This window comes from Dicentrarchus labrax, unplaced genomic scaffold (assembly GCF_905237075.1).
Source record: "Dicentrarchus labrax unplaced genomic scaffold, dlabrax2021, whole genome shotgun sequence".
Classification (NCBI taxonomy): domain Eukaryota; kingdom Metazoa; phylum Chordata; class Actinopteri; family Moronidae; genus Dicentrarchus; species Dicentrarchus labrax.
In genome coordinates, this window is record NW_026136703.1 from 9422711 (window position 1) to 9443595 (window position 20885).

General features: G+C 42.0%; 1 protein-coding gene across 4 annotated transcripts in view; it reads left to right on the forward strand.

The window, feature by feature from the left end:
- The window catches only part of col12a1a (collagen, type XII, alpha 1a), a 55888-nt gene that overhangs the window by 8182 nt on the left and 26821 nt on the right, over positions 1–20885 (forward strand). For 2 of the 4 annotated variants that reach the window (XM_051390707.1, XM_051390693.1), the window contains exons 8-31: positions 195–368; positions 546–836; positions 986–1588; positions 2362–2640; positions 2725–3000; positions 3132–3404; positions 8258–8527; positions 10088–10354; positions 10501–10693; positions 10796–10920; positions 12611–12760; positions 12845–12964; positions 13073–13237; positions 13340–13486; positions 13917–14056; positions 14784–14913; positions 15861–16006; positions 16577–16706; positions 16887–17023; positions 18209–18338; positions 18451–18590; positions 18850–18982; positions 19188–19211; positions 19981–20120. In XM_051390707.1, the coding sequence (XP_051246667.1) occupies positions 195–368; positions 546–836; positions 986–1588; positions 2362–2640; positions 2725–3000; positions 3132–3404; positions 8258–8527; positions 10088–10354; positions 10501–10693; positions 10796–10920; positions 12611–12760; positions 12845–12964; positions 13073–13237; positions 13340–13486; positions 13917–14056; positions 14784–14913; positions 15861–16006; positions 16577–16706; positions 16887–17023; positions 18209–18338; positions 18451–18590; positions 18850–18982; positions 19188–19211; positions 19981–20120 (4583 nt within the window). The remainder of the gene's footprint in view (positions 1–194; positions 369–545; positions 837–985; positions 1589–2361; positions 2641–2724; positions 3001–3131; positions 3405–8257; positions 8528–10087; positions 10355–10500; positions 10694–10795; positions 10921–12610; positions 12761–12844; positions 12965–13072; positions 13238–13339; positions 13487–13916; positions 14057–14783; positions 14914–15860; positions 16007–16576; positions 16707–16886; positions 17024–18208; positions 18339–18450; positions 18591–18849; positions 18983–19187; positions 19212–19980; positions 20121–20885) is intronic. The other 2 variants (XM_051390701.1, XM_051390716.1) reach the window with 2 other exon arrangements.

The window sequence follows — 20885 nt, forward strand, 5'->3', positions numbered from 1 at the left end:
GCCTGTTCTTGGAAACCATTTGATTTTCCACTGATTGCAATATCCATATTTGACTTCGTAAAAGTCAAGTACTGTTGTTTTTTCTAGCATAGGCAATACTCAGAAACTGCAAACAGTCTACCACATCTGTCTTGCAGCCACCAAGTTAAGAACATATAAGTTGATGTTGTTGTACTTCACTTTTTCCCACTTAGGTATCAAAGGAGCAGATGAGGATGAGCTAAGGGAAATGGCCTCCACACCCCACAGCAAACATGTGTACAATGTTCCCAACTTTGACATGATCCAAGAGGTACAGAAAAAGATCATCACAGAGGTGTGCTCTGGTGTTGATGAGCAGCTCAGCTCTCTGGTCAGCGGAGAGGAAAGTAAGTCAAAAGATCTTAATCAAATGAGTTACATTATATTGAGATCTATGGTTTTGACACAGAATGGCCCTAATAGAAAGAGCTGTTATTGTTACCTCACAGCCCAACATTGCTGATTGATGCAGAAGCATCTTAAAAGCCTGTGTAATAATACATTTTCTTGCAATTCTTCCTCAGTGGTGGAGCCAGCCTCTAACCTGCAGGTCTTGGAAATTGCATCTAAGTCAATGAGGGTGACATGGGATTCCTCCCCGGGTGATATCACAGGCTACAAGGTCACCCTCATCCCCATGCTGGCTGGGATGAAACGCCAAGAGCTCTACATGGGGCCCACCCAGACATCCATCAATGTCCGTGACCTTTCCCCTGAGACTGAGTATGAGATCAGCCTGTATGCCCTCAAAGGTCTGACTCCCAGTGAACCCATCATGGCCATGGAAAAGACCCAGCCTGTCAAGGTGTCAACAGGTAAGATGCTTTATTTGCATGATGTGTCATTTTAGACTATTCTTACAGTAGATGTATTTAGTTTATTTAGTCCCTCACTTGTTACTTTGTTTCAACTTGGAAGCCATATAAGACCTTTAATCAACCCATTATGCCTTGTCTTTTCCAAGAGTGCTCTCTGGGAGTGGATGTGCAGGCTGATGTGGTCCTACTGGTTGACGGCTCATACAGTATTGGATTACAAAACTTTGCCAAAGTCCGTGCCTTCTTGGAGGTCCTGGTCAATTCCTTTGACATTGGACCCAACAAGGTCCAGATTAGCTTGGTCCAGTACAGTCGTGATCCACACACTGAGTTTGCCCTCAACACCCACCATGATATTAGTGCTGTTGTCAAAGCTGTGCGCACCTTCCCCTACCGTGGCGGCTCCACTAACACTGGCAAGGCCATGACCTATGTCAGAGAGAAGATCTTTATCCCTGCCCGTGGAGCGAGACAGAACGTACCCCGTGTCATGGTCCTGATCACAGACGGAAAGTCATCAGACTCATTTAAGGATGCGGCAACCAACCTGAGGAATATTGATGTGGAGATCTTTGCTGTTGGTGTGAAGGATGCAGTGAGGTCAGAGCTGGAGGCCATTGCTAATCCTCCATCCGACAGTCATGTCTTTGAGGTGGAGGACTTTGATGCCTTCCAGAGGATTTCCAAGGAGCTGACTCAGTCCATCTGCCTGAGGATTGAACAGGAGCTGCTCAACATCAAAAAGAGGAGTAAGTAGGAGGATAGAATATCTAAACCCAACAACTATGACCTGGATGACTGCCATTAGCTACATGTGTTAGTACCTTCATGTTGACCCAAGCTGTCCTCATTAGACACTGTACCATAGTCAGTTGGCCTGACCTGTAGGAGTAAAAGTAATGGCAAAGAGCCAGTGCAATTAAGAAAAAGCAACAGACAGCAGTATAATGCTGTTTAAAATTCTGTAAGGCAAGGCACTTGCAAAATTTAATCAACTCACTCAACCATAGCCTGCCAATAAACATACAAAAGCACACACGTGCTTCTTGAATGAGCTCTATCATATCATTTTTTATCACTGCTATTTTGATTTGACCATCATTCTGACTCAGAAGGCCACCCCAGCTCTGAGCTGGGACTGTTCCACTGAGTGGTAGAATAACATTACACCATACAATATGCCTATTGATACTGAAGCCTATAGTCCCAAAATACACACCACTTAGTGAGTGTAGCATTCTATGGTCTGCAACTTAAGTTTTTATTAACCTTGTTGGCTTAACAAGGTTACAGCAACGCTTTACTTTTCATTACTTCCCGTAATTGAAGGTGGTAATTATGGCCATGGCAATGTACAGAGAGTAAAGGAATAAAACATAGCTACAGTAGCCCCATAAATCTCACAGATTTACAGTATAATATGATTGTGGTAGTATATGCAATTTGTAATTTTTATATGATTTGGGCCTGTGCACTGCCTCTTAATGACAGACTTTCATAACAAGTCATTTTTTATTTTCAGGTCTGCTTCCACCCACTAACTTGGAGTTCTCAGAGATTACCTCCAGAAGCTTCCGTGCCACCTGGACAGCACCTACTGCCATTGTCATGTCTTACCTGGTGCGTTTCCGCAAGGCTGAAGACATCACTGGGGACTACATTTCCTTGGCAGTGCCTGGAGATACCACCACAGCCATTCTGCCCCACCTATTCCCCCTCACCACCTATGAAGTCAACGTCTTTGCTCAATATGACAAAGGAGACAGTTTCCCTTTGGTTGGTGAAGAGACCACTCTAGAAGGTAAGAGAGGCTCACTTGGATCCGACCCTGTAATAAGCAGCAAAATGAGAATATTTAATATCTAAAACATTATTTTCTTTTCAGAGCAAGGGACTGTACGAAACCTACGAGTTACAGAGGAGACAACGAACAGTTTCAGGGTGTCCTGGCAATCTGCTCTAGGTTCAGTGATCAGGTATCGCCTGTCCTATGTCCCACTGAGTGGTGTTGGTGAAGTAATGGAGGCCCAAACCATTGGACCGGAGACTACCATAGTTCTCCAGGAGCTTTTCCCCATTACCACCTACCGTGTGTCTGTGTCTGCTGAATATTCTACCGGCATTGGAGACGAGATGCAAGTAGATGGCACCACCAAAGAAGGTGAGTCATGAGATGTAGGTGTTCTTAGGAAGTTATTTTTTAACAGCAAGTGCCTAACACCTATATGAAGCTTGGGTGTCAGTGTTCAGAGGGTATGAATTAGCGTCTGATCTATTCTTGTTTGCTTCCAGTCCGTGGCTCTCCTCGTGACCTTCGGGTGTTTGATGAGACCATATCTACAATGAAACTGTCATGGCAGGCTGCTCCAGGAAATGTCCTTCAGTACCGCATTGCCTTCAAACCTGCTGAAGGCGGTGAGAGGAAGGAGATATCTGTCAAGGGGGATAATACCCAGGCTATGCTGAAGAACCTCCAACCGGCCACTGAATATGAGCTTTTTGTTAGCGCTCGATACTCTTCTGGTTTGGGTGATCCTCTTCTGGGCACAGGAACCACCTTAGAAGGTAAGGGAGAAGGTCACATTACTTATTTGAAACCTTTGAAGCATGATTACTTCTATAGCCAGTGTGTGACAGACATGTGAAAATGCTGACTAGACAAATGAATTATTATGTTCATTTGCTTTTCGAGATAAGATTTAGAAGTAGCCATGCACATTTGTTTATTGCTTTTAATTAGATCCTGCATGATAAAACTACTGAAATTTGGTCAGTTGTCTCCCCTCAAGTGCCTTCAAGCATGTGGCATCTGGAATTTTTCACAGGCAGCTACATGAAAATTAAGGAAGTCAAGCTTTTACTTTGCAAGGTTGGTTGAGTATATGGGCTGTGGTTAGAGGGGAAAAGACAGGAATGTGGCACTTGATGTAATTCTTCTGGCATAGTCTGTAGGTTAGGGTGGCTTTGCCGCCCATGAAGGCAGTGAGATGGAAATGGGTGGGGGATGCTTGTAAACCTAGAGAACTTATGAAATGGCTTGGAACAGACTTTGACAACCATATGCCTGCCTGGTAATACCTTTACATCTTGGCCTGTCTTCGACATAGAATTTATTGTTTCACAGTGGTTTATAGGACATATGTGGAATATTTGATTAATAATGTCAGATATTCTTTTTTTTATGTGGAATTTGTGATTGGTTCAATTCACCTGACAACGGTCATCACACTTTACCTATAGGGTAACTGAAGGCAATGGTACATTCTGTGTTTGAGCATCTTTTCCTTTTCTGTCTATTTATGACAGTGTAGATGACACAGCAGGGGGCAGGTCTTCTGTTGAGGTCACATAGTTTGTTGAGTCAAGTCGGAAGAGGGATTGTTGTTGTATCACACCACAGGAAAGGAAGTGATCTGTTATGAGAGAAAAGGGGGGAGGTCCTAGCTCTGGGGGGGGGGCAAAACAACAATCAAGGTACTGTATTCCACAGAGGAAAATATCTCCTCCTTTTAGTCAGTTCCACATATGGCTGCGAAACCAGTAAACTATGTGTGAAATCAGAAGAGCTTACCTGGCTGGGCATTTGATTATAGTGGGGAGTTAGCCCCTCAACATTGTACTGATAGAGTGGTCTTGAGTAGCCTGGGCTGTGCATTAGAATGAGGATCATTTTCCCTGTTTGGGGATAAATGATTGTTGTTTAATGTTGTTTTGAAGGATAGAGAGGAACTGCTTGGCTCATTAACATTTGTGTGCCAAGATGAAAACGAACGGTGTCTTTGTGTCCATTTTTAGCTCAACCTAAAAAGGCCCCTTTTTAAAAAAAAAAAACCCCCCCCACATAAAAAAAAAATTTTTTTTTTTTTTTTTTTAAAAAAAAAAAAAAAAATTTTTTTTTTTTTTTTTTTTTCTCCCTTACCCCCAATTAAAAAAAAAAAAAAAAAATTTTTAAAAAAAACAACCATTTGTTTAATTTTAAAAATGGAGGGAGTTTTTTTTTTTCCCCCTTTTTTTTTTTTTCTTCTTTTTTTTTTCCCCCTTTTTAATAAAAACCCAAACCAAAAAAAAAAAAAATAAAAAAAAAAAAAAAAAAAAAAAAAAAAAAAAAAAAAAAAAAAAAATGTGTCCCACAGAAATGAAAAAAAAATGTCAACTTTGAATTCACAACTGGTATAATGCAATGTTTGTTTACATTTTGATGATGTTCCCACATTGACCAAAGGGCTTAGTTTTGATTAAAGAGTTAGTTTCCACGGGTCAAATCTGTGCCGTCACCAACCATACACCCCCACAGGAAAAAGCTCCATGACAAAGCACTTTGTTTAGCCAGCTCTCTTAAGCTGTCATGACATCAGCATGCTTCAACACTGATCTCATTGTTTTGAGTAGCACTGACTTTGAGTGATGCTCTCTGTGAAGTCCATGTAGGCGAGAACTGGAAAAGAGTGGCTTCCACAAAGCCGTCCCTTGTGAATAACAAAGGATGGTAGCCAATCCAGAAGCCTTGAGTGAGACTTTTTAATATCCTTAAATGACTCAGAAGGAGATGGTGTCATAGTGAATGCTTAGATGAACATCCCAAATGTGGATATTATACAAAAACATGGCAAAATTATTTACTTAAGAAGAGGGAGTTATATCCACCATGTGGAAGATGTTACCTAAGAGGACATTGAAAGCTGTGTGAGCTGTCTGTCTGGTCGCAGGGAGAACTGTCTGTTCGTCTTCCTCGAGGGTGGGGCAAAGGACAAGTAGAGGCAGAGAGAGAGGGCGAGGAAGCGTGGAAAAAGGGTAATTCAAATTGTGAACCAGAATGCTTCAGGGTGGGCCATTGGATAGAAAACTCAGCCCATAACTGAGAGGTCAAATGTTCAGCCCCTGAAGCAGCCATTGTACCAATCTCTGAAATAATTATCTATGTGCATGACACAGCAAATGTTTTCCCTTGTGCCAGAGGGATTCTTTTTTTACTCTCTTCAACTGGTAGAGCAGCACAGCACCAGGTAAAATTGTTTCATCTTGGTCTGATTTCCTCTTAAACTGATGCCTTTGGGAAAGTCTAGGCAGTGCCAGGCTCTTGCCAGACTGTTTTTTACTACCACTCTAAAGGTCCTTTGAGGTAAAAGGCCAGAGACAGGCAACCTTGGCACATAGACACTGAAGGCTTCATCTTAGTGGCTCAGATGTATGCCTCAGTGAACCAAGAGCAATAAAGGAAGGGAAGTCTGAACTAGGGTGCCAGTGCTGAGATGGCACTTTGAAGGAACGACATATTTCCTGCAGTGATTTTGGAAGAGAATCACTGCAAAGAAAACAAGACAGAGTGAGTCAGAGCTCAGTTGCATCTTTTGACACACTGTCTGTCCAACTTTTTTTTTTTTTCTTAGCTCCAAATAACTACTGTCTAAAACCAAAATTGTGAATCAAGATATCCAGTAGTGACAATGGAGTGAGAGATTGAACAGCCAAATAAAATCATTAGGACAATTTTCAGAGCATGAGCTGCTTGTGTTTTTTTCTGTGCATTTTGCACAGGCACTAGCATTTATTTTGTGCAGTCATTTATATTTCTAGGCTTAAGACATCGTTGGCTGCAGATGAGAAGGTTGTGTCAGCAGATGCCCTCCAGAAAAAAAACTCTTAGATGATCTTCAGTTGTGTCATATGTGGTTTTCTACTGAAATGGGTGAGGCTTTAATGGGAATTTGTGATCTGGTCTTGTCCAACGTCTTAATTTGAGAGCACCCATGAAGGGTGGGATGCAAATTGTGGTGTTCAGAAAGAAACTAAGACAAGGAGATCCAGAACATTTTCATTAGCATGTGTATGCCTGTATACACGTCTCTATCACGGTAATTCATTTATTAGCTATGTGTAAACACACTCTTTGCTGCCAAGTATAAAATTAAAACTTACTATTAATACATTGACTGTAATGTAAAATGCATATATTGCAAACTGAAGCTTTTGCTACGTCTGTGGACCATGTGTTTCATGTATGTGTGCTTTGGTTCTTGGAGTGGCCCCTTCTCGTTAGCTTGTCTGCAAGTACTGATGAAAAAATGAGCCACTGTCTGCAGAAGTCATTATCTTGTGATCCTTTTGCCCTTGGTTCACACACAGCCGGAAGAGTCAGTCAAGTTTATCCTTTGCTGTTGGCAGAGATAACCATTTTTGATGGAATGATCTGGGTATTTAAAAGTGGCCCACACTGTTTTCATGGTGTGCGGAAATCTGGAACTCTTCATTAGTTTGTGGTCGTGGCCATTGCTCTTCATATCTGGCCTCTGCTCTCAAGGTGCAGATCGCGCTGCTTGGCGGGCGCGGCTGCTGCTGTTATATCTGTTCAGATCACTTTCCAATTCAGCTGTAATAGATGGATGAAGAGAAGGATTCATAGGGTGACAGACACAGTGGCTGCCTTTTCTGCTGTATGGCCACTTAACATTTAAAAATGATCATGCATTGAATTTGTGGTAGGTCTGCGATGCATCTTTTTCTTTGAAATTGTTTTTTTTTTATTTTATTAAACCTCATTTGGTTTGATGAATGAGGTTTAAGAAAGACCACCCAGCTGCACTTCTCTGTCTGTGATTATATTGTCATTAGCTGCTGGCATGTAGGGGCTTATGGGCTTGAATCAGGATCAGGATCCCGGAGGTTGTGTGGCAGTCTATCCTCCTGCGGTAGATTCAGCTCCTCTATATGGAAGCCAGACCAGAGTGTTGAGAGTCCATCTTGACATGGGCATTTCTCTCAGCCAAGCATGTGATGGCTGCTCATCACGAAACACCACCACAAAATTCCCTCCACCGTATTTCTGCGCCTTTCTCTTTTCATGATAGTCTCTCAGGAAAAGTGAGTGAAGCAGAGAAAGGGAACATCTGCGATTGTAGCAAACGCACTTTTGTGGATCAGGTTTCGATGGAAAATTAAAGTGCTGCCGGGAGAGGCGCTGAGAATATGTGATTTGTGATTAGTTTTGCAGAGATTTTTCCAGCAGTCACTGATTATGAAGGGAGAAATTCGGGTTGTTCAAACAGATCCTGAGGGGTTAAAGCAGAGACAGATGAGTGATTCTTAGTGATTTATCGCTGGGGTTCTTCATTTTGTCCATTTTGTGTCTCGCTCACTTCCTCAAACCTCCATATATCTGCATTAGAAATCAACACCACCTGGACAAAGCCATCACTGCCGCTCCCTAAAGCATTTTTGTACTTTAGTACTTATGCTACCATCTTAGTCCAATTACCATGCATTGGAGCAAATCAAAACAAAGAAAAACCTGAGAAAATTCTTTAGGAAAACAAAAGTAAACCTGTCTGCTACTTATTTTCTCTTTCCATATCCATTACGCACAGACTAATTTAATACTTCTTGCTCCGTTTCTAATGCTGTTCCTTTTAACTTATTCGCAGAGCTCGGTTCACCCAGAGACCTGTCAACAAGAGATGTGACTGACACCAGTTTTGTTGCCACCTGGGTCGCGGCCCCGGGTAATGTTCGTCAGTACCGGATCACGTGGAAATCTCTGTTCACTGAAGAGGCTGGGGAAAAGACAATACCAGGAGACACCACAGTAACAGTGCTGGAGGGTCTCACCCCTGAGACACGTTATCAGGTCTCTGTGTTCGCTGGCTACGGCCACGGAGAGGGGCAGCCATTGGTGGGAGAGGAAACCACAGATGGTAAGTTACTCTAGCTGCTTTAACTCTTCCACCACGCCAAACACTTATTACCCTATCCTTCACTTCTCTGCCCTTTTCATTTTCTACATCTGCTCCCTTCTTTTTTTTGTTTCTTTCTTTTTCTTGGTATTTTTCTGAGGCTTTCCTCCTCTCTTGTTTTTTGAGTTTCTAAATGTCCCGTCTTGGGGTTACCTAAAAAGTGTGAAGCTAAGGTAAATGTGATGTAACTCTATGACCATGAAAGCTCTATGACCACAAAGGGAGAGCTGCACTTTTTTTTTTCACGTGTAACTGTTAAAAAGATTATTTCAAAAGCCAAGAACGCTAGCCTAGACGTTCTTGTCATAAACACGTCTTAAGCCTTAAAGTTTCATGTGGTTATTAAGTTACAGACATCATTTAGGAGATCATCACTGAGAAATATGGGGCAATGACGCAGGTTTGAAAATTATCCAGGAAACACAGTTCAGAAGTAAGCGCCATTTTTGGGTGTTATGTAGAAAAAGAGATCAGTCAGCGACACTTAGAGATAACGTCATTGCTGTTGGCGTTCACCTGAGCTGTCAAGAATATAGAGTCTTCGCATGCACATCTTTAAGACTGTGCGTGTGTATTATTTGTGGTACAGGGGTGACGTAATGTCCAGCACACCTGCAACCAGTTTTCATGGGAGATGCAGGACAGATAGACACTGGCCTCTCCCTTGTTAGACTGCACTCATGCTTGAATGAGAAAAGCACATTGAGCGGAAACTCCATCAGTTAGTGAAATGGAATGTACTAAAGGAAAAAAATATTTCCAACAATCATTAATGTTTATTGATTCTGGCGAGCAACAAAGGTGGCATACATACACACCAAACAAAACCATGAGGCAGCTTTGTAGACTTAAATTTTCACTTTGCTCATTCCTTCCTTCCTTCACTTTGCTCCCACTATCTGCTGCTCTCTTTGCTTGCACTCTACACAAATCACAGGCCTCTTTGGGCTGAGCCACACACGGCAAACTTGGATGCGCTGCCTTTTTCCGTTAATAAAGGTCCTCCCTCTGAAGTAGTGTGTTCTGAATATTTTCCTCAGCTCGTTTTGAGGTCTCTGACAATTCACACTTGCCCTTCCTGCCCTGACAATAAGAAACACTCTATGGACGCACAATGGAAAAATGAGAACTATGGCTTTGCTCAAATTCACAAGCCATCTAAGCCTGGCTCCCAAACCCACCAACTAAACATGATCAATCATGTAAATTTGGGCCTGTTTAATGTATACTTCTGAAAATCTGAAATATTTGGGTAGGTTTGTATCCACACGCATGTGGAAACTGAGCAGATATCCGGATGAAAGACTGTGAGGTAGCCAAGCGTGTTACTGTTTAGTTTACTTACCAGCAGGAAAGCCATGCTGCTTATATTTCCAAAGGTATATTGGAAACATAGGCGGTTAAGCACACATTTAGCACAGATTCCCATCTGAACAAGGCCCAAAACCTACATTTTCCCTCAGACCGTCTATTCATCATTTCTCCTCTGTTAACCGTTGTTCTTTTTTTCCTTCCTTGCAGTCTCAGCCGCTAACAGAGTGATTGCTGTCTCTGAGGAGACGGAGAAGACCATGAAGGTGATGTGGCAACCGGCACCTGGAAATGTACTCAACTACCGTGTTACCTACAAACCCAAGTCAGGAGGGCGCCAGCTGGCAGCCAAGGTGCCCGGTGGCACCACCTCCACTGTGCTGAGACGCCTTACTCCCGTCACCACCTACGACATCACTGTTCTGCCAGTCTACCGTTCAGGAGAAGGCAAAGCAAGACAGGGAGAAGGAACAACACGTACGTTGGTCTATGTTTTGCCACACCACAGATTTTGCTCTTTCAATTGCCAAGTTGAAGAAAAGTTTGATTATCCATTACAAACTCAACCATTTAGCCAGTTCTGTATCATTTAGTCAATCTACACATCTCTCTTCTGTCCCTAGTGTCACCTTACAAAGGCCCTAGAAACCTCCAGACTTCAGAGCCTTCCAAGACCAGTTTCCGTGTAACCTGGGACCATGCTCCTGGTGACGTTAAGGGCTACAAAGTCACTTTCCACCCTGTGGGGGAAGACATTGACCTGGGAGAACTTCTGGTTGGTCCTTATGACAACACTGTGGTGCTAGAGGAGCTGAGGTGCGTCTGATTTCTCATTTTCGTTCTTATTGTCGTATAAGCTTTGAACAGTATTCTCCAGTATATAATACATATATGAAAATCCTTTGTCTTGGTCTACAGAGCTGGAACCAAATACTCAGTGAGTGTGTTTGGTATGTTTGATGGAGGAGAGAGTATGCCATTGGCTGGAGAGGAGAAAACCACTCTCTCTGATGAGCCTGAGCCTCCTCCTTTCGAGGCATCAGGTAACATTGTTTTATATTCTATTATGATAGGGATTTACTTTATCGTCAAAGGAATAACAGAGAAAACATGTGTTATGCTAAAACTAACTAGAACACGAACAACTGAAATGGTTTTAGTCATTCTGTTACTACGCCTGTCATCACCATTAAGGCAGTGTCTCCAGTATGCTATGTCTCTGGGCAGCAACAGTCAAACATTGGAGACCGTATCACATAGTACGTTTTTGCTTAGGAAAATACACTCTAAACCCATGCCCCATAAAAGCTGAAGGGTTTCTCTAAATGCCTTTCCTCAAAGCTAATTGTCTCACGAAATAACAGATGTAATGGCTATTCCATCTGTCTGCCCTTTTCTCGCTTTCTTCATTGTGTCACTTTGGGCTTCCGCTTTTTATTTCCAGTCCAAGTACAGCCAGTGTAGATCCGAGCCATACGCATATAATCTGTTTGCTGTTATAAAATGTTTTTACTACCTTGTGAGTCAGAGCGCGGCAGGCAGTGAGTGTGAGAAGAGGAAAAATGTTGTGTTTGCTGGAAGGAGCTGTAAAGGTCAGCTTGACCACTCAGCTGCAGACCCTCGTCCTAATAAGGAGGCAGATTTCATTGACAACTTCTAGTTCCACAAAATAAAATAGACAAGAGAATCTAAGTCTCCCCTGCACTGTCTACTGACTACAGTTCTCAGTCCTCAACCAGCCTCTGGAGCTTGAGGGAGAAGTTGGTATGGCAAATTCTTGAGTGACAGCCTCTTTCATTCCTTGTCCTAATTTACTCAGAACTATTTTAAATCACTTCAGAACATAGATTTTTACTGAAACCTACTTAAACATAATTTTCCACATTTTCATCCTAGCCAAAGGGTAGTCAGCTATCTTATTAAGTCTTAGATATATTTTTTTCTTTTTTTGTGGATAAACCTCTAACAGACCTACCTGTTGGAGAATCTAACATGCTCTTGTACCTCTCCAGGCTTACTCTTTATTCTCTCCCTTGCTGTCAGTGGAAGACTGACAGCTGGTTGTCTGTAATGGCTGTTCTGTGTGACCAAACAAATCTGTAAATCAAACATGTAACCTGTTTTCAGTTGCAGACAGTGGCAGTTAGTGCAACATCTGCCTATTTCCAATGCACATCTGCAGCCCTGTTTTAGGTGCCAAGGATCGGATGCTTCCCTTTTCATCATACAGGTGTTTGGAAAACAGGATCTGAATATTACCTTGCTGCTCTGGAGGGCACAATAATCTCTCCAGTGGAGGTCTTTGATATGCCACATGCCATTAAGGGTGTACTCTCCTGATTTGCCCCTGGGACTAACTGATGGATCCAAAAAAAAAAAAAAGACAAGAAGATAACAATTATAACACCTGGAAAATAAAAGTTCTAAGACAGAAAGATGGAATGTTTTACTATTTGTGTGTGAATATGTTGTTTGTTTTGCAACTTGGAAAATGTTATTGGTATTATGTTATTTAGTTTCATCAATGCAAAAAAAAGAAGACATTTATATCATAGAACTTTTCTCCCTATCTTACCTTTACCTCTCACACCTCTCTGAGCAACTCTTACATCATAACAACTCACCTTGCACACCATTTTGTATACCTGACAGTTGAATGTAGACTTCTCTTTTGGATATCTCATTTGAAACATTACATTTTGTCCAATTAACACTGAAATTTTGCCCTCTCAGATGTGATGTGTAAGACCACCGCACAGGCTGATATTGTGCTGCTGGTGGATGGCTCCTGGAGCATTGGACGTCTTAACTTCAAGACCATTCGTGCCTTCATCGCCCGTATGGTGGGAGTCTTTGACATTGGTCCTGAAAGGGTCCAAATTGGTAGGTCTACCAAACTTACTTAAACTAATATATCTAAAAAGCTCTCATTGCATTGGTATAACAAAGTTTTTTTGGTGTCTTCAGGTCTTGCTCAGTACAGTGGAGACCCAAAGACTGAATGGCACTTGGATGCTCATCGAACCCGGGACTCTCTGCTGGAAGCTGTGGCTAACCTGCCCTACAAAGGAGGAAACACTCTGACTGGTACTTTATCAGTTTATTGATTTATTAAATGTTTTGCTAGTGGGAGAAGTGCCACTTCTACTTCTGCAGATGGAGTCGTACATTTTATATTGTGTGTCTTCATTACAGGTTTGGCTTTGAACTACCTCCTCCAGAACAATTTCAAAGAGAATGTTGGGATGCGACCCAACTCTAGAAAGATCGGTGTGTTGATCACCGATGGCAAATCCCAGGACGATGTCATTTTAAACTCTCAGAACTTGCGTGATCAGGGCATTGAGCTCTACGCCATTGGTAAGCCAAGATCAGTTCTGTTTTCTTGCACAAACTCATTGTATGAAGTAAAACTGTCATATGTATCAAAGTGCTAATGTAGTCTTCCTCATTGCTCTTCAGGTGTGAAGAATGCTGATGAGAACGAGCTGAGGTCCATTGCCAGTGATCCAGATACCATTCACATGTACAACGTGGCTGACTTCTCCTTCCTGTTGGACATTGTTGACAACCTTACTGACAACCTCTGTAACAGTGTCAAGGGACCAGGTATATATGTGTTTACATCAAAGTATGCACACAGCTGACTGATCAAAGTAAAGGGGCCGTACACTAGATTACAAGGACAGACATTGACAGCAAGCAGTATAAACTTGGAAATTATTACAGATTTATTATTTTCTGCTTCCTCTAATATTCTTTCTGCCTCCCTGGAGTAGGAAATCTCCTGCTCCTCAATCAAATTTAAGAGCTGCTTTTCGATACTGTAGGGAAACTCCTTGGGAGGATGTGGCTTTAGAGTCTCAATAAGTACTGTGGTGTGTTCAAGGTTCTGTTAGGACTTGTTACTAAACAGGAATTTACTTTTATGAGTTTTCTTTCTCCCCTGCTCCTTTGTATACAACTCTATGAAATGATTTATGAGTTACGAGTTCAATGTGGTCGCCCATAATGCAGTTTCTGTCTTTCACCTGAATAGGAGGTGCACCCGATGCTCCCACTAACCTGGTGACATCAGAGGTGACTCATCGCTCCTTCCGAGCTACCTGGACCGGCCCTGATGGTCCGGTGGAGAAGTACCGTGTGGAGTACATGACTCTGTCAGGACGCCCCATGCAGGTATACTGTGGGTAGCGCATCTTCCCGTGAGGGTGCTGAGGGGACGTTTGCTTCAGACTTTCTTGACCCACTGTTACTGAGACTAATGGGAAACTCCACTCAAACTTCTATTTCCATCCTCCTGTTTGTGTTGGCCTCTCATTGTTTGGGCGTGTAATTACATTATGATCTGACACAGGGCAAAGAAACAAAAACACACAGCTCTCAGTTTAGAGAATTAGAAAGCAAATATTGGCTTCGTGAGTGATAGCCCTATTGGCCAGCAGTGTCCTGGCTCCACAATGTGTGGAATAGATGCATTTTTGGTGTCTTAATCTAATTACATGTCGGAGGATGTTTGTTTCTGTCCAGCTCCCATGGTTTTGTTTAATAATGAACATAGTGGATGAGGTTTTATTATTGTTTATGGATCTGGAATTGAAGCACATGCTGAGATTTAGTCCAGTAAAAATTGTCAGAGGAATTTTCTGGTTTTAATTGGAAAGCTTACAAAGTGCTCAAGTAAAGCCAGGAAGTAGATAGAGGTTTTGATTATTATGTTTCTAAATTGATAATCGCCCCCTTCCACACATACTTCATCATTCATCCTTACTTACCACTGTACCATATGAGAGTATCTACAGACGTTCAAACCTCATCAAATGAAAGCCCTGTGTCAAAGACATTGCAAAAAATCAACCCTCTTACAGATGACTCTTCTAACTTCTAACTATGCCCTCTGTTTAAGGTATTTGTGGATGGTACTGAGACCACGGTGGTTCTCCAGGGCCTCAACCCCCTGACTGAGTACATGGTCAATGTCTACTCAGTGGTGGGAGAAGAGAGCAGCGAGCCTCTTAAAGGAACTGAGACCACACGTAAGTCTTCTTTTTTTCTGGCTTTTTGGCTTAACTTTAGGCCCATATCATTTGATTTAAAAAAACCTGCTTATAAAAACCCATATATGGTAAAAGTTGTCAGTGGGAATGTAAATTACCTAAACTATCTAACCATCGTGCTTACTGGTCTTTGATCCTTGGTCGACGATGTGAACATTTTATGTTGGACTTGCCTAAAGAAGCATGCGTAAATCAGAGACTTTCCCCAAACCCAGATTGTCAAAGAACAACAGTTTTTTCAGCAGGCTTTTGAACACTCCAGCTTCTACTTTTATGAACAGCAGCTTCTCTTTGAGTCAGCCTCCAGCACTGAAAGCTCTCGGGCTTAGTTGCGTAACACAAATTGAATGCAGTGACTGTGATTCCTTCGTGGTCCCCATTAATCAAACGTTCAAATATAATATACATATATATATCTTGATCTTTATTTAAAACTATATGTGGCTTACTAAAAGATAGCAGTAGTAAATCTTAATTAGGCGCAAATTCAAAAGCAATTTATGTAATTACACTGAGGTTCCAGCGCAATTTTGACTTCTTTATTTGTTTCTTTTAAGATGCCATTAATTTCTGTTTTATTGGTGCTTTTCTAGAGTAGCAGAGATTTAATAGTGTTATATAGTATCTATAAAAGCACATATAAAGCAGCACTGATTGCTGAGTTTGCGCTGTGTGAATGGCATACAAAAAGGCCTGAGAAACTCTTTCTACAATCAAAGAAACATTAAAAAAAATATGTATAAGCATAGATTTATATTTGCTAAATTGGATATTTCCCACTATGTAAGTACTGTCTATACATTGTCACATTTCTGCATGAGTATATATAAATGTGTGTGTTTTCACAAGTACAGGCAATTAGTATAAGGTTTGTTTCACTGTGCCAATAATTGCGGCCTTTAACATCATTCTCTTTTGTTATCTAGTGCCCCTGAGTGCCGTGAGAAGCATGGACATTTATGATGAGCAGACCACCACCATGCGGGTGAGATGGGAACAGGCGGAGGGTGCTACTGGCTACATGCTCCTCTACAGCGCCATCAATGCCACTCAGCCCACCCTTGAGCAGGAGGTAAGAGACTTTCTCGGAAAACACTGAGAACACTGTGTGACTGAAAGAAAGGGAATACAGCCAATCAGCTGTGGATATGACAGATCTGGAGGAAAAAAGTTAACACATGCACATGTGTTTATGGGTGGACACGATCATACATGCTTGCATGCATTCATATGCACCAAGCACACATAAAACACCTTGCTAAACACTAGAAGTGACCAAACACTCTGGCCTACTGTCAGCAGTTCTTGACAAACTACAGATGTCACACACCGAAACGAAATTCCCAAAGCCACCAGTGTTTGCCTCGTCATTCAGCAGACAAGGCAAAAGGGAAAATACAGAGGGACATTGTTAGTCACAAACGGGTGGGTGAACCATGAGCTCACTCTGCCAAGGGAACATCATTATTTGTTCATGAAGTGTCAAACCCAGTGGGTCAAAACCGGAATCGGCAGATGTGCCTCAACCAGAATATTTCTCCCATTGTTCTTATCCAAATGTCTCTATCTATGTCACTGAGGAGTCCCTGTCATCCGCTTCCCCCTCTGACCTCATGTTGTTTCTTTGGTCTTCCCCTTGCAGATCAGAGTGGGAGGGGATACGACTGATGTCCAGCTGGTGAAGTTACTCCCCAACACGGCCTACACGCTCTCCCTCTTCGCCCTGCATGGAGAGTCAGCTAGTGAACCACTGACCAAGCAGGGAGTCACCCGTATGTAGCCGACTTGATCTCACATATTTAATGAAGCTGATATAGCTTATTGTTTATTGGTGATGTCTGGCAGTAGGTCTGTGGTGGCCACTGTGGACTCAACATAGTCTTCACTGATGCTATAACCCTATACCCAAACCCCACCCTGAAACTAACATTAACCCTCTGGCCCTTGTTCAGTGCCCCTGCCACCTGCGGGTGAACTGAGGGTTCGTGATGTCACCCACAGCACCATGAGGCTTATTTGGGATGCAGCTCCTGGTCCTGTTCGCAAGTACCTCATCACCTACAAGCCTGAGGATGGAGAAGCTAAAGAAGTGAGTGTTGTTCCAATCCTGTTTATCTCTTCTTCCCTGGCATCACTGAGACCATAGAAAACATGTAAAGAAGATGTTAGCTGCCTATGTTTTTACCAGTCCTATACTCTCATGTTTTTCTCACGCACATTCATTGCCTGTTGTCTGTTTGAGCCATTTGATTTCATGGTGATGAATTTATATAGATATTTTTGACTGATCCCTCAATATATTGGCGGAGACCACATAATGGAGACTGCAGCTGGTTTGGTGGACTTTAGGGAATGTTTTTGAGTCCAATGAAAAGATTATGAAACTATCAGAACATGGTTTTGCGGGGGTTAAAGGGTGGTTCTTGTGCTGGGGATTGGACGAATACTTTATGGTTGCATGTCCCCTTTTGGGAGTCCTACAGCAGCAAACTCTGTGGTCTTCCTTTTGCTACTTCCTTAGCCGTAAATCAGGTGGAGGTGATCCTCAAAGCTCCTCTGATGGAAACACACATGTGAAAGTGACTAGTGGGCTGAGGATGTGATTGTCATAAATGTAGTGCGTGGGAAGGAAGAGCTTACTGCCCAGAAAGTAGCAGAATGTCATGTTTGACCTTAAGGATTATGTGATAGGGCCCAATAAGTGATAGTATGCCGCTCACTGCACAGACAGCAGGACTTATTCCCTCCAGGTGATGCCTTTTGCATGGTTTTGTGGTCCAGAGAGACAGAGACAGTGTTTAGAACTCAAGTTAAAAGACGAAAGATCAGACGAACATACAGCAGCTGTTCAATCTAAATGAAAATTAATCCCTTAAGTTCCATTTCTTGAGATTGAGCTAATAAAACTTAATGGAATCAAAAGCAGTAAAACCAATGTGATGTTTCCTCTGAGTATTCCAGGTGGTCAAAGTTAGCTGCTTTCTGTTGTTTGTTGTGCGTCTTGTTTGTTATTATTTTCCTCTGGAAACAAGCACAGTTTAATACCTTCTGGTCAAGTTTCCGACTAGTCTTATTAGGTGTGCATTCCTGCAGTCGCCAGTGTTCTTGGAAACCTCGTGCTGTGAACGGAATTAAAGTTTCACAAGACTTGGCAAAAGTTGGCTGAAGAGAAAAACACCTGAAGTTCTTTTTTGCTTTCAAACATCAAATCTACATATTTTGGTTATTTATTCCGTGTAATGATATTTAACAAGCGTGTTTGATTGTTCTACAGCTGGAAGTGGGAGGAAGTGTGACCACCAAAGAACTGGAGAACCTGATCTCACAGACTGAGTATGGGCTGGCTGTTACTCCGATGTATGATGAGGGACCTGGTCAGCCAATGTTGGGAGAAGCAATCACTGGTAAGAATGGAAATCATCATTTAATATAATGACATTGTGGATAATAGCTCCTGTTTGCCGGTTTCTCACTGAGGTAGAGATTACACTGAACTTCCTTTCCTCTACTCTGTAGATGTCGTTCCTGCCCCAAAGAACCTGCGATTCTCAGAAGTCACTGAGACCAGCTTCAGAGCCCACTGGGACCATGGAGCCCCTGATGTAGCTCTGTACCGCATTGGCTGGACTAAAAAGGGAGATTCCAACATCCAATACGTAAGAGAAAACCAGCTGTCCAAGATGTTTACATTTTTCATAATTCATGCAGGTATTTCTTGACGAGTACCACAGAAAGTGCATTGGCAACGCTTTGAAAAAGACCTCCAGTGGAGGCAGCGAGAACATGTAAAAAACAGACTTTTGCACCACCAATCCAATGATAAGCAGTCTAAAATGGATCTTGTCTTTGGTTTGTATTGGCTAAAAGTTTAGTCAAGCACCTTCCCACATGCTGTGTTTGTGTTTTCATCATCAGGCCATCCTGAACAATGATGAGACAACCCACGTTCTGGAGGGTTTGGAGACAGACACGCCCTATGATGTGTCTGTCACCGCAATCTATCCAGATGAATCAGAGAGCGAGGATCTGCTGGGCACTGAGAGGACATGTAAGATGCACACCCCAGCAGCTCTGCGATGTTGACTTAATAACTTTAGTTAACACTGTTTTGCTTAAGTTGGTTGACAGAATTCCTGTTGGATCTTGACCAAAGGCTAGAATAATGATTAACCATTTGATTTTACCTTCTGGAAATATGCAAATTGTTCAGCGAAGGGTATGCCCATTATACCTTTCTATTTTTGCCTCTGTAGTGTCCAAGAGAGGTGATAAAAGGGGTAAGTATATTTGCGGTAAAACAAGAGGATGCTTTTTTTTTTTAAGTGATGAAAGCATGTTACTTCAACCAATCACCAGCACTTTTGTTCAGTGGACAACAATCATTACATCATCAAGCAAGGCCCTTAACCCATCCACCGCTCCAGTGGTCGCTGTGCTACAGCTAACGCAGCCAGTTTTATCATGTGTTTGTCTGTCCTGGTCTGTGTTTGTTCCATTGTCCATGCCATTCATCCCATGGCTCCAAGATGGATTTCAACTATGCATGCCTTGCAAAACCAGGATTTGAATCCTTGTTTTTGAAGCCCATTCCATCCATCCATCCATCCATCCATCATCCTGTCATCCATCCCTCTATCCATTGCACTCACCCATGCATTTATCAGTCCATCCATTGGCATCTTTCCATCAATCCATTGCTGTTCAAGAGAGTCCATCCCTGCTTCAGAAAAGACAAAATCCCAGAGGAGCTTTGTCTTTTCGTCTTTAAAGCTGCAATCCTTGATACAAATCAGTGGTAGAATTGCTTTATTTTACCATAAAGTAAAGAACGGGCCTTATCTAGAAATAAATGATATTTTGATGACAAATTAGTCATGCAAGACTAAGAGTAGACATCTTAACATGAGATGGCCAAAATATCAAGGACTGTGTCTTTAAAATATATTGTTATGGGAATCCATTCGAAAAAGTGCTCTTACTACATATAATGGATACCCACATAGGCATGGTTGTAATTGTGATATGTGTGTGTGCGCACGTTTCCAGTACCTAACGGACCTCCCACCGACTTGGTTGTGTTCAACGAAACCATCACCAGTATGAACGCCCGGTGGAATCCAGCTCCAGGCCGCGTCCAGAACTACAAGATCACTTATGTCCCCACATCTGGAGGCAGGTCCCAGACTGTAAGTAACACAACAGACCAACACACCATACACACAGGTCCCCATGTGTTCATACTACTTTGTGAAGTTGGCAAATAAAATAAGCATTTCTCAAAGGGAAAGATGCTCTGGTAGTTTAATGGAAAAGAAGAAACACAAGTTATAAGTTAAACACTGAATTTTATTTCTTCCTCCAGAGCAGATTTGCCTCCAAGAAATATATGAGTGCCACTGGTATTGAATTATTTTAGTTTATTTTACGTCAAATCTCTTAATCTGTTGTTTGGATATGGCAGCATTAATGTGGACAAAACCCTTCCTAGTTTTTCGCAATATTTCCTGACACTGCAGACTGTCTCCCGCTGGTCATGCATTTTTGGCAGCCTTACTGAATGTGCAAAAGTCTTTTTGGATGACAGTTTAATATTTGGTTTCAATTTGCTGTCAGACATTTTTCATTGCTTCCACAAGCAAGACTTTAAAAGCAAGATTTAAGCATGTTTAAGGGTGCTTATTCACACACTAATAAACAAGAATACAGACTGATAGCCACACTGATAAGGTTTGAAACAAATCCCTTAAATCAACCAGACAATTTGGTGAAAATATTTCATACTTGTTGCTTGGCATTTATGGCTTGTGAGTTAAGATAAGCCTAAGAGAGATAAAATTTAAATGTTCACATGTCACATTTTTAGGGCTGATAATTTAACAGCTCTAAAGGCAGACACTGAACAGATACTAAAGAGATTAAACGCTTATCTGCTTATCTGTGCTTTGATGGTT